The 26,829-nt window shown below is 42.9% G+C and overlaps 1 protein-coding gene across 1 annotated transcript; it reads right to left on the bottom strand.

Moving 5' to 3' along the window:
* Positions 1–32: 32 nt before the first annotated feature.
* On the bottom strand, positions 33–25,975 carry tprn (taperin). Its single transcript, XM_056403984.1, has 4 exons — positions 23,369–25,975; positions 6,399–6,600; positions 4,686–4,810; positions 33–3,782 (listed from the first exon to the last, which is right to left on the bottom strand). The coding sequence occupies exons 1-4, from the start codon at positions 25,589–25,591 to the stop codon at positions 3,720–3,722; spliced, it is 2,613 nt and encodes an 870-aa protein (XP_056259959.1). The 5' UTR covers positions 25,592–25,975; the 3' UTR covers positions 33–3,719.
* Between the last annotated feature and the right edge of the window lie 854 nt (positions 25,976–26,829).

Raw genomic sequence — 26,829 nt, 5'->3', positions numbered from 1 at the left:
AGGATGAAAATGACACACACACACAGCACTGATGTTTGTTCAAGTCTTCTATTTATTGAACTTTCATTTGTACAAGTATGACATCACTTTGTTTATGTTTTTTTGCTTTTTTGTTTTTTATTTGCCCAAATTATTGACGATAACTTTACAGTAAGCACATCTGCTGTGATGTAGATTTACAGACGAGGGAAAAGTAAAGGGGGAACATGATGGAGCTTCTACCACAGAGTCGCTACAGTGTGACCAACACAAACTGCTCATTTCGAAACAGGAGGAGACAGATGGGGAAACAGTGCAGTGAGAGAATTCGTCTCTATGTGCCGGTAAATGGCCATCAGAAAAGTTCTTGCTGGTGTCAATTAAGACGATCAGGGAGGTTTCCCACAATTCACTCTGCCTCTTTTGTCCTTCAGCTCACAGAAAGACAGAGAGGAAAAACATTCCCACAAAGAGTCCATGTCCTCTTTGGGGTTTTGTTTGTTGAAGGCAGCAGTTACCACAGGTGGATCCACAGGTGTGTCATGTGACCACAGCTCCACAGCAGGTCCAAGTGGGTCTTTTCTATGGACCAAATTAACATTAAGAACACTAATGCATTTGGAAGTTTTAGCTCCATAACTACATATCATGTGTAATTCACATTTCTGCTGGAATATTTTCAAACACGTTGTACAGGTTTGTGGGGTTTTTTTCTGCTCTTTTAAGCAGCCATTAGTTTCCCTTCATTCAGTCATGGTATGAAAATGAGACTCTTGAAAACTTTATTGTAATCCATCACAGCGAACATCAAGCCTGTATTAGTCAGTCAGTTACTCTACATTATGGTAATGTGGTTTTTAAGTGCATATTGTTTTGAAAAGTCTGCACTGCGTTTGATAGCTGGGTATTAAACATTAATACTGAGACTGAATTGTGTTTTCAGTTCCAAGTATAGAGCACAGAATTCTTGCTCAGATTCCTTATCTTCTTTATCCAGTTTTGTCTTAGACTTTTACCAGTTTTACACTGTGAAACTTTTGTTTAGCTGCTTGTTTTTAGAAACGTTAAGTTTGAATTAACTTTAGCTTCCTGTTTAATGAAAAATGTATTTTGTAAGAACAGAAAATGTTTCGATTTTTCTAAAGAAAGAAGAGAGAAATTTAAATTTCTGTTTTATAGAAACAATTATTTCAACAAGGCCCTGCTGCATTTTGATGCAGCAGAGTGTGACCTGATGCCCACTGTGATAGTCTACACGTGTAAAGTTTCAAGCTATACACTTAAGAGTCGAGTAGATTTTCATACCACTGAAATGAAGTGGAATCTAATGGACGCCTGGAGTGGTTAAAAAATACATTCAAACTTCTAGGAGACAGTATCATGGTTTGCAGATAGCACTGTAAAATATATGCATTTCAATCAGATGAATGGGCCAATAACAGTGGCGATGAAGGATTTTTACAGGGATTTTTGAGGTAACGTTAGGTCAAACATGGAGCGTGGACCTGTGTGGATGTGGATTACTGTTCGTGGTCACAATCATAAGACTTCAGATGCAAGGCTGCAGCAAAGAGTAAAAAAATGGTCATGGCATTCATCGTGTACAATTGAAGAGTTCTATTCCAAAATGCTACTCATTCAGTTTGATAAAAAAAAAGTTTACTCATCTATTGTGTCTGACACACAGTCAATGGTTGTGTAATAACAGGTGTCAATAGTGGCTATTGATTCGAAACCAAACTCTTCAACTACACTTCTTGCTCTTGAAGTGCACATTCCCTCTGTCGCCGACTCTGTTCCTTCATGAGGTGCAAAACAAAGCTAAAAGCATGACAGTGCAAAAGACACTCAACATCCAAGACTCCAGACGAAACAGATGATTCCTAAATTCATCGGACAAAGACAAAAGACAAAATTTTATCTCCTAACAGCAAAATCCAACCTTCATCTGATTGGAGAACTTCAAAAAAAAAAAAAAAAAGACAAGTAAGAAATAAATGTTCATATTTATGAAAATATGGTGGAAACTGTACAACAATACTGGCCGTAGAGTTGATCCTGGGAGTGTAAAGAATGAATGTGAGGCCGTTACAGCAACACTTTAATCAGTTGGCATTATGAGTTTAAAAAAAAAAAAATCATCTGGAAACTTGGTGCATTCTTGTATATAAAAAAATCTTAATTAAAAAGTCATTACATATTCTTTCAAACACACACAAACTTGCATTCGCTCTCACAGATATGTCATATTATGAATAAATCATAATCACTGTTGCCTTCGTTACTTCAATGGACCGGCTTCTTTCTCTGTGGAATGTGAAAGTACATGAGGTCCGACTGGGAGAAAAAACAAACAAACAAACAAAAAAAAAACTCCGGTGGGGCTGTTTGGACCCGTCCGGTTCCTTCCATACCAGCAAAGGTTCCTTTACGAAAACGTTTTTTTTTTTTTTTTTTGTACATGAACAGGTCTCAGACATGCAAACTTCAACTTGAAGCAGGAATAAATACACAAGAAGCCAGAGAAAAAGGTGTCAGGAGGTCGAACAGCTTTCGGTAAACGACGTGACACAGATAACCTTGATAGAAGATATACAGAAACATTCAACAGTATGATGTTTTGTTTGTCACCAGCAATACGGACATACAGACATTATTGGCCAAGGTCACTTTTTCAAGCATTTGATCAGGGATCAGAGTTGCTACCGATTGACGGAGATCTTCCCCAAGGGTGCATATGTTTCCTCCCTTGTCACAAAGAGGGGAAGTGTGTTGAAGTTTGCTTGCCGTTAAGACTCTTCTACAGAACGTCCAGCAGCTTCAGTACAGCATAGTTTGCCAGAAAACATACAAAACTAAAAAGGCATATCGAAGCTTTACAGTAAAAGAGAACCAACGGAGGTGTTGGATGAAATCAAAACATGCAGATACAAAAACAAAGACAAAAAAAAAAAAAAAACTACAATTGTGGCACCCTTTAACCATTTTTTTGTTTTTGTGTTTTTGAGTCTGCTGTCGATCTACTGTACGCAAGCGGACTGGTCCTCCAGGTTCTACATTTCTGGAGAACGTCCTAATGACATGTTTCCATGCTAACACTGAACTCTGTCACCGTGGCGATACTTACACATGGGCACTGCTGGCTTCCTGTTCTTTTAAAAAGGAGGCTGGGTCGATCGCTTTAAACTCCTTTGCTCGCCAGCATCGCCCGAAAAACCTGAAGCAAACGTTGAAGCTGAGATGCGGACTTGGAAGCAGGAGAGACACGAAGCCCTGTGGACCTCTTCCAGAGTCTGGAGAGGAAGACGAACGTCTCGCCGGATTTTCACAATCGATTTGATTCTGTCAGATAACTTGTTAAGTGAGGGTGAGTAGGGAGGGAGGCTGACAGGTCAACTGCCCAGGATCAGAGTGGGAAAGACAGTCCAGCTGCTTTTGGGTTTTGTTGCGTCAGGTCAAAAAAGAAGGTGGGAATCAAACACCAGCCACCTGGCAAAAAGCTGTGCTGCTCTGATATGCAGTTGATAACGTGGCATGTAGTGGTACCGTGGCAGGAAATCAGCCTAAAAAGAAAAAAAAAAAGAAAAAAAAACAAACCCAACAATTTGTCCTTTCTGATCAGGAAGATGTGCTTCGGGATGGCTGGAGTGTAGACCTGGACCTCCTCTGGGCTCCGGCTGCAGTCTGGTCCCACGAGTGTGATGCTGTAAAGCTACTGTACAGCTGGTTGGTCCGACTGATCAGAAGTAAAGAGCGGGCTCGCTGCTGTAGTCAGACAGGGAGGAGCTGTCTGCCGGTGTGAGCTGAGGAGAGAAGGCACAAACATTAACATTTAAAAATCCACAAACTTATTATAAAGCTGGTGTCTTCTTATTATTCTGATTGTTTGGGCAATATACTCCTACACCTGCAGTCCTCATGTTTTTAAGGATGAATCTTTCATTCGTTTTCAGTAACATCTGAATCTTATTTTCAATGTCTTTCCACATACAAGGTCTACGGACCCATCACCATTTATCTATTTTAAAACCTTTTAATGCTAATTTGCATGAAAGATGAGACCTATCTTATTTAGTGAAAAATATTAGAAACCACAAAAACCAATCAAAATACAACACTGGCTCTAGTTGATCAATGGATTAGTCGATTGACGTTTGACGACTGACAATGAACTGACAACAGCTGCCAATCATTCTCTGCTTCCAGCTTCTCAGATGTGAGGATTTTCTGTTTTTCTCTGCTTCATATCATTAAACTGGATATCTGCGAGTTGTGGTAAATCGAATAGATTTCTCGATAATTAGAACAATCCTGTTTTCTGATGCTGTTCAAGGTTCCTATACATCACTTATGTTTGTATAAACAGTAAGTAAGCACCTATATTTTCAGTTTGGATGTAGATCATATTTATGTGGTGCAAAAATTACAATTGGAGGCTTTGACTATAATTGGAACCTTTCCAGGTCTTGAATTTAGAAAACAGTTTCAGACATTTTAGCGCATCGCAAAGACTTAAAGACGCACTGCACATATAAACAAATAAAACATCCATAATGTGAGAGTAAAATGAAGAACACATTGCGAGATCCTGAAAACTCCACAGAATGACGTGAGGAAATATAAACTGGGACTTTGGTGAGAGGCAGCGGCAACTGATTCTCCGCTACACTGAGTAAACAGCTTTAAACAGAGGAGTTCTCTCTCACCATAACTTCCTCTGTCATCTGTGTCTGCTGGGAAGTGGTTTCTTCCTGGTAAACACTGTCGTCATGTTTGTGCTCCTGCCAGGCGCTGAAGTCCACCGAGTGCTTGGGAATGTAGCTGGAAAGGTCTGCAGATAATGAAGAGACACAGTGTGTTATCTACATGTCACTATTTCATTTTTATCTCCTGCATTTCTAACTAATCTGATCAGACTTTCAAATGTGTTTGCACCTTTCTGCGTACATTATGATACATTGTGCAATTTTCAATAGCACGCACAGGTATCAGTAAGACACTAAGGTTAGGTTAATTTACTTAGATAGGACACTTTTTTTTATTGATAAAATAACACTGAATGTTTCAAGTACGTGTAAGAAAGCTGTTGAACTGAAAGTATGAGTCCACAACATATTTTCTCAAGTGTAGTTCACAGTTTGTCCAGCAGGGGGCTCGGTCACCACACTTTTCCACCGGGTTACACCTGCACCAAACAATGGCAGTGGCGCTTATATAATAAAGAAGCAGCGTAGTTCGGCAATTTCTCTCCTTCAAATCGATCATGTCTCCCTTTTTATTATTTTCCTAATTTTCAGAACAAATTTTTGTACTGCAGCAAATACACATGACTCCTCTGCTCTCTTCAACTACCCACAAATTCTCCAGACATTCATTTTCATGACCTCTCATTCCATTCAGTCAATAGTATATATTCCTTTATGCACATTTACTGTCAGAAACCATACTGTTACACAATGAAAATCTTTCTATGCTGAGCACAGAGTGGGAAAGAGGAACCATGGCTGAACTCAGGACACATAAGGACATTTAAAATTCAACAAAACAAGACACAAAATGATTACAAAATCAACTCAACGCCTCCGTGACTCGGCCTCAGCTTATATGTTCAAGGCTTCACAAGGCTGGTGGTCAAAGCAAAGCGTCCATTGGTTAAACTCCATTTGATTAGAAATAAAAACACAGTGGGACGATCAGTGCTCCTCTCTCAGCCCTGTTCTCATCTTCCAAGAAGATATTGCCCCAATAGAAACTGTAAGATAATATAAACCCAGATGAATTGAAAGCAGCTTCGATTGCCTGCCAACCCTCACGTGTTACTGAAAAGAAACTTCCATACTCTGCGTTTACAAAAGTGCTACATAAATACACTTTGTGAAATGATTTGTATCTATTTCCATCCAATGAGAAACGCTCGTGGAGTATCCTCTGAGGGGCAGGAATGTGCATCGTAATTTAATGACCATACTGCCAGAAAGCTTAAGCCTTTTCTGGGATACAAGTAGAAATTTTGAGCAAATTATTTTTGCTTCAGAGAGAAGTTGAGGGAGTCTCCAAAATGTCATGGTTCATCCCCTGTGGACCATGAATATTAATAGTGAAGTTAACTGGACACTGAGCCATTATTTTTAAAGAGGCTTTGTTGTGGACCATCGTGCTGGACAGTGGAGATTTTGAACTGTTGGCGCACCACATGAAAGGTCGGAGGGTTCCTGAAATCCTCAGAAGTCATCTGCGGAACATGAACATCTACGGGAAATTTGAGCTGTTGAGAAATAATCATCTGGTCCAAAGTGTTGGACGGAAGATGCTGACAGTTTAAGGCTGCCGGTGGGGTTAAAAGTGGACGTCTGACCTGCATGTTCACCACAGAACCCCCCCCCCCATCCGTCACACGCATCACTTTCGTGTCGTCTCACCGTTGCTGTTGGCCGTGTGCGTGGGCGAGCCGGTGAAACTGGGTCGAGGGATGTGGATGCGTCCCACCATGCTTGGCTGTTCGTCCGCCATCTTCCCGTCTCGTTTCTCCTCCTCGTCCTCCTCCCCGCTGTCCCACGCGCTGCTCTCCGACGGATACTCGTATGTGCTCTGGAGACTCGACTCGTTGAAGGAGATTTTGAGCTGGAAGAGACAAAAGAAAAAAATTATGTTTGACATGTTTTCAAGCTGCTTTGATTTGGCAATATTGTTCACTTTTTACTCTCCTGATAAAGTGTTTTTCCAAATTATTAAAAACAAAAAACAAAAAAAACACAACAGAAACAAACAACACAAATAGTACCAATGGGTAAATGACATAATTTGTTCCATTAATGTTGTAAATACATGGTGGCACTGATTTCCCCGGGCTCCATACTTTATTTTCACTTCACTGGCTTCAGAATAAGGATAACAACACCGGTCTCCAGCCAAATGACAGTGAGTTTTGGCTGTGGTCGAGAACCTTTGGCAGGTGCCCGCTCATGACTTGGAGTGAATGTTATACTGTATATTTATAAAAAAATATAGCTGGCTGGCAAATAAGGAAAAAAGGAGACAATTAGCTACAGAAGTTTCCTGAAGCTGTCCTGAATTTGTTCACACGGGGCTGGCTCAAGCATTTCTGGAGTCCAATGCGGGATTTGACCCACAAAACTGTGCAAATCATGTCCTCAAATCCCCAAATTTGGTGCAGTGACCCCCAAAACCCACATGATGACAACTGAGCAGACTGATGTGCACCATGAGATGCAGCCGAAAAATCCAGAGAAAGCTACTATGTGGATCTCAAGTTAATTATTTTTTGTCAAATTTCACAATAAACCAAAAGTAGTTATTTCATTAAATCCCCAAATGTCTTATATTAACAGGATGTGGTAAAGATTAGGGGGCTCTATAATAAAAGCAGAACATCCATCTTTAAATTCTTAATATACATCATTTCATTATCACAGAAGAATGAATGAAAAAGTAGAAATTCTTTGCGAGTTTGAGTTCACATTTTCTTGTAAGCAGCCATTTATGGCGTCTGTAGACCAGCTCTTTGTTTACAAGCCAGATTTGTTTACTGAGAAAACAAACCTCCTGCTGGTGACTGTTTACTTGCTGAATTAGCTGCTAAAGAGGCCAAACTTTACAGCCAGAAAGCCAAGATTTCAAAGTATCAGACATCTTCTCATTCTGAGGCCCAGATTCCAACAACAGGCTGACGTCACTCTCCTCCAAGACGACTGCGTTTTATGAGGAGGGTAAACATTAACGGGTTATTACTTCCTTATTGCTGCGTAATTGCACCTTCCATACTGATCGGCGTCACGTGTCTCGGCCCTTTGCTCAACACTGCAGTAATGCCAGTTAAGCTCAACATGAATCAACTACCTCATTACTTATTCAACAGAGCTTTTAATTGGGATTCTGTTATAGAGCCAGCTGCAGTTTGTTTAGACCTGTCAGCGGCCGCGTGCACTGTACTTGGGGTGTCCTCTAAGTGGGACAGGTGGCAGCTTCGCTGGAGCTCGGGGGCCTGTGATTGATCGTTTCAGAGCGTTTGCTCTAAGACATGTCTGTTTGGCATCGCTTCAGTGGTCTGCAAACACGGATCCGTGGGGTGAGACGGGCTCTTGCACTTTGCTGCACCGTGTAATCCAACATGAAAGGCAAAGGTGCAGCCAGAGACCTCTGTGGTTTTAGCTGTCGGTGAGCACACCGACTGACAGGTATTCTCCAAGGAGACGTCTCACACCTTTAAAAGAGAAGTTACTGCTACAACAAAGTTTGTGCACGTTTTTTTTTTTTGAATTTTTTTCTATTGCTGTTAACTTTTTAAAAAGTCTTATTTTTCCATCAGTCTGTCTGTTTTCTATGATTTCATTTTGTAGTCTGCAGTTCTCGTTGGTCACTCACAAACCTGAGGTTACAGTTTTAAGATGACAGAAAAACCATAAATGGTTCCTAATAACTTACTATTCGTGTGCTCTGGCCACACATAGGCGCTGCAAACCCGAAAAAAGGGATTATTTCTTCCTCCTGGGTTGCCATGGAGATGACAGCCCATACACACTCATATAACAGCAGGTTTGTCCGTGTCTTCCCCGAGGCCGTCAGCTGACTGCTCTTAACGTACTGTACCTGGCTCCATCTACTCTGTAGGCCGTGATCTAAATCTGCCCTAATCTCCATCACAAGGGGACAAGCAGGCAACACCACCTCGTTCACACGCACGCACGCACGCACGCACGCACGCACACACACACACACACACACACACACACACACACAGAGTTCAAATTTCATGTTTATTCTACATCCTTTATGACTTCTTTATGATCCATCTCTATAGTTATGCCTAGGTCAAGTATCTTAGTTTTAAGTCCCGTTCCTGAACTTAATGAACTGACTGACTTGAAATAAAATAGCATGATGTTTAGTGTATCAAAAAGTTCAACTGAATCTAGTGTGACTCCTCTTCAGAGGTGCACTATGTAATGTATTTCTATCTAATCCAAAAAAAGGGGGAGTAAATAGTATTTAGCATACACATTTAAAAAAGCATCTAAACAGCTTCTGATACAAAGATGATGGACAAAGACAATCTGTAGACAACTGTCTACGAATAAAGGACAAGGGTCCATAGACTCAGGACTATAGATTCAGGATATGGATCTATAGATTACAGATGAGGGTCTGAACATTAAAGACATGGGTCTATAGATTTCAAATGAAAGTTGACAGATTAAAGACAGTCGACACGTTTAGAACAGAAGTCTAAAGATTAAGCATGAAGGTACTAAACATGAGGTCCATGGACCTGGGACAAGAGGTTTCTAGATTAAAACAAGGATCTTGTTTCACATATTTAGGATGAAAGTCTATAGATTAAGGATGACGGCCTATACATTCTGGACGAGGGCCTATAGATAAAAGATGACAGTCTGTAGACTCGGGACTAGGGTTTTTTAGGTTCAGGACAACTCTCTAGACTAAGGACAAGGGTCCATAGATTACAGACAAAGGACCTAAAGATTGAAGACGAGGACCTGTAGATTCAGAACAAGAGTCTATACATTCAGAGGGACGGTCTGTGGGACACCACCTTCAGTCAATCACAGGTGTCTCTGGTTGAACAGTTGAACTTCGACATGTTTAACATTTCTGGAAATAAACAGCTCCTCCGCTTATCTCCACTGGGTCTTCACAATCATGTTTTGATGATTTAATTGTTGCTAATATCTGATTTGGGCAATAAAAAGTGGATAAAAATAATTACATCTATCGAGATAATGATATCAACGAGGAGCCTGGGTTGTTTCGCTTGCTCGTTGATATTCATGTCAGGTGGCAGCGTGGAGAACGACCAGGGTTCACAGATCAGGCTCTGAACCCTGTCAACTTAACAAAGAGCCTTTAGCTTCAACCAGCTACTCACTCATCTAATGTTAAGAGCTTTAACACAGAGTCTGTTTTTGTGGGTTTTATCCACAATATCACAACGTTCAGCTACATCAGGTGTATCAAGGTTTCAGTAAGGATATTAATAAAAATGACTATACTATCACGTTGTTCTGCTGATTGGAAAATTGGCAGAAAAATTCAGACATAAAGAGTTTTTCTTTGAGAAGATTAGAAGTGCAAGTATCACCCCTGACCTTTCAATACGGACCAAACTGCAAGTAATAACAATTCTGTTTCAACCCTGAACAATCTCACTTTTCAGTCCCTGGATTTTGAATAAATCAGTATCGTTCTTTTCTACTTTTTTTCTTCCAACAACCAGGAAAAAACATTAGTATTCAGCCATAGTAACAGCACAACCCCGCGACACAAATCAAATCCTGTGTATAGATACAGGCTCTGGCGCTGTGTTACCATTTTTAAAACGAGTCCTCTGTCCCAGACGTCACCTATTTTTAGCCCCACGACTTCCTTTTTTAGTTCCTGTGTTAAATCTTATACCGCAAAATGCGTTTCCTTGCTAACCTGGCATCCTGTCCTGAAGGAAGTCTCTGTATGCCAAACGCCATTTCATCAGTAAATCAAGCTTAGCTGCTGCATTCACTTCCCCTTTTACCGTCTTTCACTTTTCGCTCTCTTCTCATATCAGACTCTTGTTAGATGAGACTCCACTGCTACGCATTAGCTGCTGGCCTCTCTCTGACTTTACGTTTTTGCTGTTTCGCTGCAGCATTGATCCGATTTAGAGGGACAGAAAGAAGAACAAGAGAATTGGGGGCGACAGAGCTCTGATCTTTATCTGTGGCGTACCTCTCCCTGCCTGCTGCTGCTCATGTCTGAGCCTCGGCTGTGAGTCTCTTTCATCTAGATGAGTTGAAAAGACTGCATCATGGAGGCAGAAGTGATTTGTCTTCTATCCTCAGGCTATGGGACGGGCCAACAGGGGCCCAATTCAGGCCAACAGGGGCCCGACTCAGGCCTGCTGTCCTTCTCATTCACCACAGGCTGCTCAGACACGATGCTGTGGCATTGACCAAGTAATTATTCTGGTTTTGGTTCATGTTCATCAAAGACTGACTATGTTTTGCAGTGTGTGTGTGTGTGTGTGCGTGTGTGTGAAGCTGATGCTTTGCGTCATCTTGTGTTAAAATAAAACCATGGGAAAAAAAATCTCTAGCAGGCAGCTTGAAAGAAACTAGTTTTGTAGAAACAGCATCGTTTTAGCAGCTTATTCTTAAGTCATTGTTAAAACAGACGATTTAATGTAGTGATTCTCTGACTGGTTTGAGTATTTCTATTGTATTTTTCCAATCCTGTGTGTGTGTGTGTGTGTGTGTGTGTGTGTGTGTGTGTGTGTGTGTGTATGAGATAAAATATGAGCTTTGGAAGGAGGTGATTAACAAAGTCTTGTAAATATTCAGCTGAATCAGAGGTTACTTTTTTTCCCCACTTACACTCTCCAGCTCGTCGACATGTGTGTATCACAGGTTACTTATTGAGATTGGACAAAATAACCTGCACTTTGAGAGGAAAATTAAGAGCCTATAAAGAAATCTGGAGAGTGTTTAATTATTATCCAAGATTCAGAGACGCTGAGAATCTTCTCATGCATAAAGAACTGGGTTAAGTCAACATGTTACAAAACTGTAGCTCATGTTTTTTGTATTTTAGTTTGTCTTGTTTTTAAACTGTTGCCCCATTTCTTTCTTTCCTTTTCAAATGAAATTTCTCTATTTTGTATGAAAAAGGTTAGAAGGGAGAAACTAAGGAAATGGGAGGAAAGATTTGAGAAAAAAAAAGAAAAAAATCCTTGCAACACAAGCAAGTAGAATGATTTCAACACTAATGCAGATTTTTTTTTGCCTGAGTTTTGAAGCTGAATAGAAAATGAAAGTGACTTGTCAGGACTGTGTTTGTCTGCAGAGATGAGAGCTGCTGCAGCAGCTTCAACACATCAGACATCGCGCTGAGTAAATAAATCTTTCTGCTCAAATTGATTCCACAAGTTCCTCTCACATTATTTCCATCGGCTGTGTTTTTTTGTTGTTTGCGTGTTGTTGTGCACCGGGCACAAAAGGAAGACTGACAAAAGAAGAAGCGAGCGAGAGAGGAGGAAGAGGAGAGTCGGTGGATGAGATTATGTCTTCATGAATGTGCCTTGGCCAATCGGCGAGATGGGAGCGGTGCCAGGAATTTTTTTCCAGGCCACCCAGCATGGCGTGTCCTCGTTTGGTGAAAAGTGGTTCCTGCTGAATGGACGCACACGCACACATACACATGAAAGCCAAAAGCTGGTACAGTGAAGCTACGGCACAAAAGTGCACTTCTTGTGAACAACTGTGGGTGCAGCAGCATGTGAGCATTCGTGTTTACGTGCGCGTCTCACTGGGCGTGCATCTCTTTAAAATGCGTTTCTATATTTATCTAAGTGTCGTCAGGTGCCATGAGGCGTGGTGTGCTATTGCAGCACCTGCTCATATACAGTGCGCGCGTGTGTGTGTGTTTGTGTGTGTGGAAAAGCATCTGATGCCTGTGGTGCGCTGAAAAACCTCATTTAAAATCAAATTGTCTGCCAAAAACAGTGTACCAAATGTGGGACAATAAAGTCTGTGAAAAGGACTACAGGTGTGTAGTGGCAGGTAGGAGTCTGACCAGGTGCCTGATTAGAGATAATCTCCAGCCAGCTAGATAATATTAGAACAGCACCACAATGAACCGGCTGAGGAGTTTAGCTGCAGCTGCATTAAGAGCCTGAAGAGAGGGATAATAAAGCCTACATGTACTCAAGCGAAGCATGTGATGTACCTCTGCTCTGTGCTGGCAAATTAGGATAACTAGCGTGAACCAGAGGATTACATATAGGGGAGACAAAATGGTAGGATGCACTGCTGATCAGACGGAGAGAATATTCACCTCACATTTCAGAAGACTGCTATTTCTTCTATCCATTTTTTTTAATTTTTTTATTGTGTCCTACATTTAAGAGTTTAAAATAAACTGAACTGTTGTTCCAGTAAAATAAGCTTGAATGTCTATCCTGAATTTATGTCTTCACCCCAATGCAATTTCAATTTCTCAAGTTTTCTTTAGAGGGGCTATGTCTTTGGTAAAAAGTAGTTCCAATTTAAACTGTGTATGTGGATTATTCAAACAGAGTGACGCTGTTTCTGGGAAAGAGATGTTACTATTGAAATCCTACCCATGCACAATAATTATATAAACAAATTATATAAACAATACATCGGTGCAATGAGGCAAAAACTACACTACCTATTAGTACAACAAAATATGCTTTCATGACAAATACTGTAACGATTCGTTTAGACTGGATACTCCTCTGTGCAGAAATAATCAACATGTCAACATTAGAAATAAATCATTAGTTTGCAGCACAGTGATCCTAACTGTAAGCACATTATTTATAGTAATCATGTACAGTAATTTGCTGAGTGCAAACAGCATCCTGCTGCAGATCAGACGCACTTTAGCAGCAGATTTCCTTCAACAAGTTTACAACACAGACAGCAAACAGAAGAAGTCATTGGATGCAGGGGTTCAATCCTACACTGTCCATCTCCAGCCCCAAATAGAAAAACCTGTGGGGCCATCAGTGACCTGACATTTTTCAATAAAAGGTCAGTGCCCAGCAGAGATACACCTACAGTACACCTACTGAAAACCCCTGTAGCTGGAATCTGATTCAGGTCAAAAATGAACATGCTCTCGTGTGGGTGTTGTCAGATCTCTCATCACATCACACATGAGGTTGAGTCAGTTGAGTGTTTAAGAGGGAACTCTTCGAGTGATACAACCATTAATGAGCCAGTATCACTACACTGACACAACCGAGAAAACTCTCCACTTGTGTAGGCGGCTGGTGCTCGCAGTGCGGGCTGGTGGTGTGGGCAGCGAGCAGCGCCAAATGTGAAAATGTGTGTTTACACTGCCATGTCTCAAGATTGAGTGAGTCACGGCTGTAATAGTATGCTCTTTGTAACTGTGTGTGAGTACGAGCTTATGTGTTAAAGTCTCCCTGTGCTGGGTTGTATTGTCTGACTGATAACGAATGGGAGAGGAGACACATTTCACAAACTTGTTTGTATCAACAAGCTCCTCAAATAGATCAGTGGAGCTGTTTTCATATTTTCTGACATCTGAGAACATTGTTGTTGATAAGAATGACCTGGCACAGACTAATATAACTGCACACACTGTATATGTAAGGTGAGACCAGCAGGGTGGAGATCGAAACCTATCAGCAACCTTCCTTACACACACTGTCATTGTGGGAACGTTTAGGGGCATTTAATACATAAAAGCTCACGTCTGGACTCTCGTATGAAAGTGTGGATGGTCGGGCGTGTCTCAAAAGCAACAATCAGGACAAAGGACAGCACAGGATCCTACACACTGGATCAGGATCACAGGCATTTCTTGTGGGAAAATGTTTTAAAGGATACCTTATAATTCCTTTAACGGGTAGCTGAGATGTGCCTGGTTTTCAAGGGGCAACATGTGGAGCGTCATGCTCACAGGACTCAAAATGGTTCATCAGTGGCTTCATCAGGCATTGTCTACAGTCACAAGCCAAAGCCAATGGGTGTGTCTCACTCTGATCATTACTCGAGTTGGAAGTGAGAGTCTGTACAGTCAATCGGAAGTCGAGAAGTGATAAGACTGTTATTTCAGTGAACTTTGGGTTAAAGAGTGAGTCAATGATCGACACAGTACAATGGCACACAGCAAAGAAGGTGGATGGTGTGCACATTCAGGACAGAAGTAGAATGATGAAGACTGGGGAGGGCAATATCTAGAGTGTTTTCTGTTGATTTATGTAACACTGATACGGTATAAAAAGGGATGAAAAAGTCAAGGGGCGTTCCCACATAGCCTGGTAGCTTAAGCTAATAAAAATGGATAAAAAATAAGCTAACAAACAAGCAACGCAAAATAGCATTATTGTCAAAACTCGCTAATTGAAAAACGTAAATCAAACCTTTTTGAATTGAAGGCTGACATTTGGGGAGATGCGTGTTTGCTGTTGAACTAAAACTATTTTTTGCAGGATGTATCTTGTTAATGAAAGATTTAACTACTAAAACACCACAAACTCACCTGGATTTGTTCAGAAACATCAGAAACACTGAGCCAGGCTGTCGGTAGCCAATAAACAGCTCCAGTGTGTAAGCTAACTGCTCGTTAAACTACCGCATCCCATGTTCTATTTCTACATGTTAAATACACAAGATACAACAATACACATGTAAAAGTATAAAAGCGAAATCAAAAGCAGAAGTAAATATGAGTTTCATAGTGCTGACAAAGCAAGGCTAGGAGTTTCCCCCCGCTTCCAGTTCTTGTGACAAGCTAGGCTAAACAAGGATGGTCTGAACGCACAGAGATGAAACTGATACCCATCTTCTAACAAGGCTCCCTGCATGAGAGCTAATAAGGGTATTTCCCAAAAAGCTGAGGTATGTCTGATTAAGCTTGTGGCTTTTTTCAGTGATTCTGTCAGTCATCTCAGGAGCTGCACTTCCAGCGCAGGAGGACAGCTTTCATTCAGCTCACTATGCCCTGAACTAGGGACTGTTTTAGGATTATATTTGACGTCATACATTATATTCAAAAATGTCCACAGTGGAATAATGCATGTTTTTATACAATGCCAAAAGAAAAAAATACAGATATACCAGTATTGGCATATGTCAACCTGTACAGTAGGTGAGAAGAAACTGTATTACAGCAACTGTAAATTATGTTTGAGATAATTTAGAAACCGTGTTTAGCAGAGAGCACTCACAAGTTAATTTTACTGTAACTGTAAAATGCCCCATGCAGTGTTTATCGTGGTAACACTGCTCTAACAACTATATTTAAGGCATTCTCAAAAATGTTTCTAGTGGCACTGGAGGGCAAGATAAGATGATATCAGTGAGAGACAACGCACAGACGAGTGACCAAATGAAAACAGAAACATCTTTGGGGCCTTTTTCAACCCTGTACTGAAATAACTGACCTTGGCTTCACACTGGGCCTCTTAAAAAAAAAAACATAACTAGTTCACCCTTAAGCATCAAAGATGTTTTGCGTCTCCACCCACAGAAACACTGATTTAGGATCGCTGATTATAGAACGAGCTCACCAGGAAACTCATTAAAACATCTTTATCAGACTGATGGTTCAATTTTACGCAGATTCTCATAACAGCTATGTATCCACAAATAACATAATCTACAAAATCAACACTGATGTCACAAAGTGTGTGTGTGAGTGTGAGAGACAGAGAGTGTGTCCTTATCCCGGAGTCCTAATGACAGGATAGAATGGCCGTGGCTCGTGTTGCCCTGGCGACAGGCGCCATGGATATGTGATAGAGGGAAACGGGAGAGTAGAGGTGGAGACAGCCAGAGAGAGACCAATATGGCAGTAAGACGGTCGGCTTTTACATAGAAAAGCAAATTATTAAGAGCATTGATGACGACAGCAAAAACAAAAACAGAAATATCATTTACACGCTGCACACCTCAGGCCTGGGGCCAGGGCTTGTTAACCATAAAAAATTCAAGTGGATCACATACACACTCCGTGGAGAAAGTATTTGAATAAAATTTACATTACGGACAGAAAGCACCACATATGGCCCCATAATCCCAACAGTGTTTTGCATTTGTCAAAGCAGATGATGGAAAAAAAAAAAAAAAAAAAAAAAACACTACAGGTATTAAAAGTCAGTGGCTTCTACCTGCCTCTTTCACTCGCCCACTCGGTTTCTTTTTATAAACTTTCAAAAAGCCCCTTCTTTTAACATCCCCTGCTCTTAGTCTCTTCATCTTGTTACTCATGCACTCGAAATACACACACACACACACACACACACACACACACACACACACACACACACACACACACACACACACACACACACACACACACACACACACTGAATTAAACATGACTATGATAGTGGGGCTTCGGTGGCTGAATTCTAATTACACCGACTTTGCAGGGTTGCACATGTGCCTAAGGGCTGTGTAGGAAAAACCTGCGTTTTCTTATGTGGGTGTTTATGCAGCAATTGAGCATGGCTGTGCGTGTGTGTGTGAGAAAGTGTGTGTGCATCCTTCAGCCACAGAGCCCCCGGAAGAAATGACAAGCTCGTTAAGAGGAAACCATATTTGCACCGCCAGTGATATCAATAATAAAAGCAGAAGTAGCATCTTTCCTGTGACCAACTGTTTGAGACAAAGGCGTTCTGAGGTTTTTGAAGTTGCTTGTGGGACTGTGACTCAATGTGACTAAAGTCTAGTGAAGTGGAACAGACAAAACCTCCAACTTTGTTGTTCCCCTCCGCGTTTAGCAACGTTTTATCCTCTTTGGGCTCGTCGTTTCGGTTTTATAGCTCACAACTTTACTGTTTTGGTTCAGTCTCAGTGGTTTCTCAACTTTTTTTCAGCCATTGCAAACAGCTGCTAAACAAATGCTCTGACAATCTCACATACACTACCTGCCCGGTACCAAACAGCAGACAGACACAGTAAGTGACTAGCTGGTGAACACAGTGGAGCATTTAGCAGCTCAAGGGTTGGTGGAGACCAAAAGTAGAGCTGAAAGAGAATGAATATTCATTGGGACGCTGGAAACATGACCTCCAAATGAATGCTAATGTTGCTCTGTGTCTGCAGGTCAACTCATTTCTAAAAACAACTTCATAAGGTGATCATATGTCAGTATGAAACCAATTCCAGACATTATAAAATGTTGACATGTGCCTGATAATGTTAAAAAACAACTTCATGCATTACTTTAGCTTGAACACAACTCCTCCACTAAAAGAAATGCTGCTGTAAAGATATAGAAACCGATTTTGTCAACAGAGCAGCTCAGAGTATCACTACATTTTCATTGGACAAAAACAAAGAACTGTAATTGCAATGATCCTTATGAACAGTGACCAGAAACAATCAATGTTTTTAAAGTATAACAAATTGAGTGTTAAGTTACTGACTCAGTAGAAATACACTTTTAAGTTAATATTACCTCTTAACTTCAGAGACTGTCTCCTGCCCCTTCACTTCAGCCTCAATAAAGAAAAAAAAGCTGTCAGGATAATGGCTGGCTGGCTTTTATTTTGAAAAGAAACTTTATTTGGAAAAAAAGCAAGTGGGTGGAGTGGTAGGTTTCAGGAAGTGTAAGAGAGGAGAGATGGGGAATGTCTGCTGGGTGGTAAATAATTAAACACAATGGACTTTCACACCTGTAGCCCAGGCGCACAATGTAAATGTAGGAGTGTGCCCTTTCTTTGGCCTTCCTGTGTTACCCGCAGCTTTTAACCATTTAGGTATTTTTAACCTGCTGTATGCATGACATTTAACCATAAAAAAAAATAAAACAAAACTGTGGGTTCTCGAAACAAAGATGAAGGAAACATCTTTCACATTCATGCACAAAAGCAGAGGCATGTTCTCAGTGCTGCAAAAACATGACTTTGATATGAACAGGGAGAGAAGTGTAATTTATTTATAAAGCACCTTTTACAAGTATTATTCATGTAGGAGCAGATAGCATCAATGCATAATGTTGCACCTAGTCCTATAGTGAGTGCTATTGTTGCACTATCAGTGTATTTAAAGTGTATTATTTTAAAGTTAAGGTGCTTTTACACTTCGTTTAATTTAGTCATTTCTAGACCATTTTTGTAAAAACAAATGAGGTCACTCCTTGGACAGTTTTGATGATGTCATCGTGCATCATAAGCACTACCCGGACCTGCAAGGAGACCATTAAATGCCAGTTACTGACTTTACTGCACCTTATATGTTTACATATCTTCTCTGGTGTCATAAAGAGCTCGCAGCTATATCAGATGCGTTCAGGTACCTGTTCTATAGATGTGATGGCCTTCACGTAAATGTTCAATAGTGTTTCACAGATAGGAAACATTTTTGGCTTTGGTAGATCCGCAGCTGCACATTGAATCCATACAATGCACAGTGATACTGGATTCATATTTATGGAGGAGACCCAGCTGAAGTAAATCATACAACATCGCCTTGTTTGTATCTATAATCTTTGAGGCCAGGGACAGAGAAAAGAGTACAATAATGATCTTCTCCACCACAGACATTCATCCACCAAAGGTAAAGATTAGCCTGACCCTGACCCACCACTGTGTTGTGGTTTTGTAGTCAGTTTTTCCGACTCTCATTTGCATTGTTAAGAATGTTAACTTTCTACCCCTCCTCTTTCATCGTATCACAGTCCAATCCCGTGTCACCAGGAATCCCACAATGCCTTGCGAAGTGCTTTTCTTGTGTCCTGCTGAAAATGAAACTAGGTGAACTTTGCACTGCACTGCCTTCAGTGGCTATTCGCCTTTTGGCTGTGTCTCCTTTTTATTTGTTTGGTTGAATTTGCTTTTGTACTACAACTGCTTGAAGTGAAAGAAACTGGACATTTATCCAGCACTGTTATTTTCGCTGACATATTTTGACTTTTCTGCTGGTATTGCTAGTTCTCCTAAAATCTCAGTTGCAACACTTGGGTGTCACTGTTTTCCGCTTGACTCAGTTCAGTGTGAAACCCTGAAGCATCCTGTGCAATCAACCTACTGTAGCTGGAGGGTTTCTGGCTATGGTGGCAGAAACTACACTAAAGATCAGCATCACACTAATTTGTAATCTTAGTTATGTCCATTTCAGTTTTAAACACAGATTTAGTTCAACTGACAGTACTTTGACAGTTAGCTTAAATGAAAACACCCAGCCGGGCAAAAACATGACAGTTCCTTTGATCTGCACCAGACAGGTTCAGTGTGAAAGCACCATTAGTTCAGGTATGGTTCCATCATGGGCTTATGCCGATTTAAGATTAATAGGAAGTGAACACATTGATACTTAACCCAATCCTTAACCGACTTCCATTAGAATAATAAGCACTCATCTGAATAATCACCACTTTCAGTAACAAACACATCACCCTCTTCACTAAACCGCATCATTAGCTTGACAGAATGATCAAAATTACACATAAATAAGCTGCAGCGATTTTCAAAATGAGTAATCTGAGTGGTTCTTCTGTGCGAACACAAACACAAACTATGATGACTGGAAAAAGGCGGGGTGCACCAGAAAATCTCTTCGTCTCTCTCTCTCTCTCTCTCTCCCTCTGGATGTTGTCCTGACAAACACATGGGTTCGTCTCCCTTTTCCCATAATAACTGGTCATGGGGAGCAGAGACTCCAAAAACAAACTACTCCGCCCCCGCCCGTGTCTTGTCGCCAGCTCCACCTCTCCTCGACAAAGAGTGGCAGCGTCCACCACAAGGAAATAAAACATAAAAACCTTCCAATTCTGCCTGTGCTAAGTCAAGAGAGCCCAATCCAATCAAACTGCAGATGGAAACTGAGTCAGTCCTGGCCTGTGTATTTCACTAGAAAGCCCGAGTCGATTTTATGCAAATGCAGGAGTGATGCGGTACAAGAAGCTGCACTTGACCTACATAGCTCTTCCACAATTCCTTCCCCAATACAGAGGAGGAGATCACAGGAAGCTGGAAGCAAGGGGACAGGCCTTATTAACCACCACCGCACAAGAATAAAGCAGTGCACTGTGGGTAGAGGAGGAAGAAAACAAAGCAGAGTGGTGCTTGTGGAGCGATAAAGATGAGCGGACAGAAGAAACCGTGCTGGATGCGGTCCAGCATTCAGCACTCACACAAGTCTTGAGAGCAAGAGAGGGTGGACAGAGTGAAATACTTTTGGAAAATCTAAAGGAAGAGTTGATGATCTGCTTTGGTTCTCAAGTCCTGATGTGCATATGGAACATTCTTTTCTAGCCAACTTCCTCGTAAAAAAAAAAAAAAAAAAATGGTTTGGGTTTTAAAGAAAAAGGAGTGCTCAAAAAAAAAAAACCCAATCCCAGACCAGAATGCTGAGCCGAGGCCATTCTCGGAGGCTGCTCTCACACACAAGCGGCACTGAACAGAAATTCCACACAAATTATACAGGCCAGGCCAAGCCTCGATGCTTTTGTAATTGCTTGCACAGCCCTGCCCAGAAAAGAAAAGAAGAAGAAAAAAGCAAAAAAAAAACAAAACAAATGTGGGCCTTGATGATGACCAAGAAGAGCAGACAGACAACAAAAGGAGAAAGTGTTTGGTTTTTGAGCAACAAGGACAAAAGACAGGATGTGTTCATGTCTCATGGCCGCGCTCACTGCTCGTCTACATTGCACATGAGCACACAATAAAATCATGAGCACCACAACCAGGTCACATGGACATGGAGTCTGCAGCATGAATATCCATCATTATACGGTCGTGATGTGCAGGGCGAGCGTCGCTCCAACCCACAGAAACTTTATTTTAAAATCTACACTCGTTGAAATCCCACACTTTCCACTGATACTAAATATATGACGCTGAATAACAGCGAAATGTGGAGAAGATGCTGCACAAGACGCCAACCAACTCCCGTTTAAAGGATTTGGTGAAACATTTACGAATTTTGGCATCTTGGGATTAAGTGTTTTATACAGCACAGATAAATTTAAGGGGGATATTGAGAATATTGGGATCATTAAATTTTCTGTTTCCTTTCTGCTGTGCATGTGCATTAGAGAAATGATAATGAATTTAATGGGTCTGTATAAATCCAGATGGCTGCAGAGTTTGCACTTGATAAAGTCATGAGCGGGCTGAGATTCTTGCCCTGGCTGTAAGGGGTAGTTGGATTTCCTTGGAGAGCAGAGGATTACAGCAGACCAGGTCAAGGAAAGAGGAGTGCGGGCCAACGTCTGAGAGGCTGAGACACCGGCCTAGATTGAAGAGCTGCCAAGAGGCTGAAAATACTCAGCATTAAAAGCCGATGTGGTGCTTTGTAGATCAAAAAGAGAAGAGCTGTGATGTAACTGAATGCATCCTAAGACTATGCGTTTCCACTTTGGCAGAGTACGGTAGACTAGGAGGAAAGGTGGGGGATAACATGTGTTGCTGGTCCCGGGCTGGACTCAAACCCAGGATGTTGCGGTTACATGATCCACACCCTCAACCTCTAAAGCAGCTCCATGAAGTGTATTATGTAAGGTAAAAATTCAAGCCACCGGCTGCAATCATTGGCTCCCCTCTTCATTACAGACACCACAGTGACATAAACAGCAACATGCTGAAAATAATGCTCAGCACAACCAGAGCTGATCCAGAGCAGAATCTGAAAACAGCCTCCAGCAGCACTCGCAAAATTAATTAGAAACATTCTCTGATATTTAATTAATCCCTAATACAGATGAAACAGGAACGGTTTACAGCAAGACCTTCGCCAAGCACGCACCACATATCTGATTATGATTGCAAGATAACTGTGATGCCCAAAACACGCATTTTGCTATCATTTAATTATGATTGAGGACCAGGCCCGGGGATATCTCAGCTTTACACAAAAACACAGATGAATTAAAAAACACTAAATGTGTCTGGGACGGGTTGGAGCTGGCCCGGATCCCTGAGCCAAATCCTGAGAACTGAATACAGCCTTGATGAGATTGTTCAGTCAATAGGCTTGGAGGGCCACCTAACCCAATAATGCGCTCTACAACAAATAACATTGTGGGACGGCAATCCACAGGGAAAGAGCGCTGCGTGTCGTTCCAAGTGGCTGTGTAAACGCACGCTTTTAATCCACTTAGGCGTCGAAGCCTGAGAGCAGGTCAAATGACGGGATGTGGAGATTTATAGTAGCAAACGCTCACACTGCAACACATGCAAATAACTGCGAGGATTAAACATAAAGGTGGAAAGGCTGCTCGGGTCCTAAAGAAGCACAGGTGAGCGGAGTGTTTCCGGCTTGGTTGGAGAACAGTGACAGATCCACACACAGATGAAAAGAAAACAAAAACACAGCATTTCTGGTGTGACGCTTCACTCACTACTAAATTTAGAACAGAGGGAACGTTAATGATCCCCCCGGGAAGATTTGGCACGTGTTCTGCATAAGATCGTAAGGACACAATAATACAACAATACTTCCTGAGTGCTGCAGTGGTGACAGATTTCCTTTCGCTGAAGGATGATAATCTACAAATGGGGCCTGCGAATAATTAAGATTATTTTCCATTATTGATTTATCCCTTGAATGTGTTTTTGATCAACTGATTAATCAGTTGGTCTTTCAAATGTCAGAAAATATTAAGAAATGCCCAGAGACAAAGGCAATGTCTTTATATTGTTTGGAAACCTAAAGACAATCGCTTAACAGAGATATAAACCAGAGAACAGCAGCAAATACTCACATTTGAGAAGCTTTTTTTTTTTTTTTGCTTGATAATGACTTAAACAATTAATTTATGTTTGACTAATCAATTGATATTTTCAGCACTGGTCTCTGTTTCTCTTACACGCTCAGAAAACAACTGTTAAACCTGTCAATAAAGCCACAAGGTCTGATTGAGCTTTTGCTCTCACCTTCTTGCCCGTGGAGCCCGTCTTAGAGAGGCAGGACTTTTCCAGAGACAGGTAACCACCGATGACCTCAATCTCCTCCACAGCAGGGTAACGCTTCTTCAGCAGGGAGCCCAGCTGAGCATAGGGGGCCTGCGGGGGTGTGGACCCCGGTGCAGCCTCAGTTGAGGCTTCTTGCTGGGGCTCAGGTGATCTTGGCTGGGCCTCGGTCTTCGGCGTACGTGTAGGCACCACAGTGAAGGTGTTCCCCTTCTTTCTCTGCACCATGGGACTGGGGACGGGGACACGCTGCGGGGGCTCCACCTCAATGTCGTCTATGTTTGTTACTGGCAGCTGATCCACGGGAGGTTGTTCTGGAGCTGGGGATGGGGTAGAGGGGACAGGAGATGGGGCTGGAGAGTCTGAGGGGACGGGAGATGGGGCAGGTGGAGAGAAAAGGGGTGAGGATGGGACAGCCGGAGAAGAGGGGGGTGAAGACAGGGCAGGTGGAGAGGAGGGAGCTGGGGTGAGAGCAGGAGATGGAGACAAAGGTTCTGAGGTTGGAGGAGGTGCAGGACTTGTGGCAGCAGAAGGAGGTGGTTCAGGCTTGGATGGCCTTACTACCCTCTCCACCTCCTTCTCTTCCTGCTCTTTCTCCTCCTTCCTCTTTGAGGGGGTCAGAGTGGGTGTAGGGCTGTGGGAAGTTGGCACTCCTGGCGTGGGCACCTCTGCCACTCTGTGGGAGGGAGGGGACTTGATGGGGCCAGATGGTGCTGGGCTGCTTGCTGCAGATGAGGCTGCTTGGGGGTGGCGAGCAGGAATCACTGTGAAGGAGTTTCGGGACTGCAGGCGCAGGTTTGCGAGGGCCCGTGCCTGGGTGTCCCCATCAGGAATACGGTCTAGGTCTGGCTTTGGAGAGGGACGGATCTCAAAGTAAGGTGAGGAGCGGGCCACCTTGGATGAGATAGGGCTTGAGGGGGACTCGGCACGGGCACTATGGGTCTCCGGAGAGCATGGCACCTTTGGTTTGGGTGGCACCTCGGTGCCCTCCCAGTCTCTCTCTGTGGTGGGCTTGGTTAACCCCCTGTCTGTCTCATCTCTGGGGGTGACAGACACGCCAAGGCCCCCACTCTCCTCAAACCGCTGGCGGAATGAAGACACAGACTGTGGGGACCCAGGGAGACGCTGGGGGCTGCCTGGCTCAGAGACAGCAGGCTGTGGCTTTGGTTTGGAAGACCAGGGACTCTGGAAGACGGGCGACGATGGGTGGCTGCTGCCCGGGCTGCTGACCGATGGGCCTGGCCTGGGCTTTGGCACCAGATCTTGCTCTGGCTTGGGCCAGAGTCTTGGCCTGCTGCTGGCACTACAATCCAGGTCCAGCAGGTTCTCTGTGCTGTGGGACTTCTTCTGTAGCTTCCCATAGTTGCTGTCAAACTTCTGCAGCATCCGGCTAACCCTGCCTTGACCCTCACCTGTCTCATATGATGGGACGTCATGATCAGGGCGGCCCAGGGTGCTCAAGTTCTCCTCGCTCTTGCTTAACGTGGTGTCATAAATGACCACTTCCTTGGCTCTTATCTCAGTAACAGCACTCCCTCTCCGGTCCAGGAGGTCGTTCAGAGAGCTGTAACTACTGACACCGTTTTGTTGCCATTTGGCCCCGGTTTTTACCCCTCCAGCTTCCGGAAAGTAATCTGGATCCGATTCAATTATGATAATATTCTCTGCACGGATAGTCCGTATACCGGGAACGCTGCCGTAAAGCTCCAGGATGTGCTGGACCGGACGAGCGGCGTTTTCTCGGTCCTGTCGCCTCCTCCGCTCCTTCTCCAGCTTGATGAACGGGTTCTCCTCCAGAGGGCCTAGGCTTTCCTGTAGCACTAGGCTCTCTTGTCTCTCGTCCTCCCTCGGTGTCGCCCTCTCCGCGGCCGCCGGTCGTGTCTCTTTGTTATTCGCAAAGTGCTGGCTGGCCGTGCTGATGGTGTAGTTCCGCCCGGACCCGCCGCTCGGTCCACTGTCTCTGTTGGGTCCGCCGCTGCTGCTGCTGCCGTTCACATTTCCCGTCATCTCACCGTTAACCCGCTGCGGGCCCGCACCGCTGGGGCTTGTCTCAGCGGCACCGGCTCCCCCAGACCCGCCGCCCTTCGCCTTCCTCCTCTCCAGGATCTCTCGCTTCCAGGCCGGCATCCTCGGGCTCTCTTGTCCGGCCTCTTGGCGAAGGACGCGTACCTCTCCTCCGCCAGACATTGCAGAGGGTTGTTTGGGGGGGGATGAAGAGGAATTGAGGCAAGCTCCAAGGCGGTCTTGCCGCGGTCCGGTGCGGCTATAAAACCTGTGTCCGGCTCTGACTGTACCTGCGGCACCGATCACCGCACACTCACACACATCCCTACCGTCTCTTTTTTCTCTCTCCTCTCACTCTGCTTTCTCATTTGCGCCCTCTCTCCCCACCGCCCCTGAACGCGGCCCCGCCCCTCCGCAGCTGCACGAGCGGCCTTGGCAGTCCCACCCAATTCTTGATTGGTCGTTATGCCTTACAGACACGCCCATTCCCTTTCTGTAGACCGCCGCACATTGACGCAGGCCACTCCCGTTTCTATTGTTGACTGGGCAAGGACGGCCTGTCAATCAAAAGTGTTGCGTTCAGGTTCAGCCCGCCCCTCCAAATTTAGACTATATTTTAACGCCGTTAGTGGATGTACCTTATGTTACGATTAAATCTAGATTTGTTGTCGATATTGTTTGTACTGTTTGTACTCATACTGCTTAATCTAATGTTTCATCATAAGGAGAAGTACTTATGGACTCCCAATGTTGTTTCAAATTCATTTTTTTGTGGTATTTGTATAGTTTTCATTTGAAAACCGCAACGCAGTGTTACAGTATAAAGAAACAGCAACCCTAAACTGTTTCTGTTCGCCTGTGATGAGCAGGGCATGTCCACTGCTGGGTGGAGGCGGACGACTGTTCATTCAGTAGCCTATTTGCCGGTGATGCCACCTGTCGATAATCCGGCTGCAGTAAACACATGAGCTGAGGAGTAGCCTGCTGCACATGAATCAGCACTTAGAGGGCTATTCTTGGGTACTACAAGAGCTTACTGTACCTCATGAAACATTTATTAACAAGCCATAATTAAGAACAGCAAGGCTTAAGAGTGCAGAAGAGGTAAACAATGAAATGCATTTAATGAATGAATGAAATGTACTTTGTTTCCTTTTTAAACCTACTCCTAGGGTAGACACTTTAGGGGGAGGTTTATGATGATATATTAATATTATGACATTAATGTCTGTGTTATATATTAGAATTTAACAGGTTTTGGCAAAATAAATAAAAACAAAAACCTACAAAATGTACATTGAATTTAATGTCCACCACCAAAGTTGATGAATAAATAGTGACATTTTCTCATTTGTTTGGTCTGCAAACTGACTTTCAAATAGCCATGACTGTAAAACACAAGCAAGAAACATTAACAATAT

Source organism: Seriola aureovittata, chromosome 18 (assembly GCF_021018895.1).
Source record: "Seriola aureovittata isolate HTS-2021-v1 ecotype China chromosome 18, ASM2101889v1, whole genome shotgun sequence".
NCBI lineage: Eukaryota > Metazoa > Chordata > Actinopteri > Carangiformes > Carangidae > Seriola > Seriola aureovittata.
The sequence above is the reverse complement of the archived record's forward strand: the minus strand, read 5'-3'. Positions and strand labels throughout refer to the sequence as shown.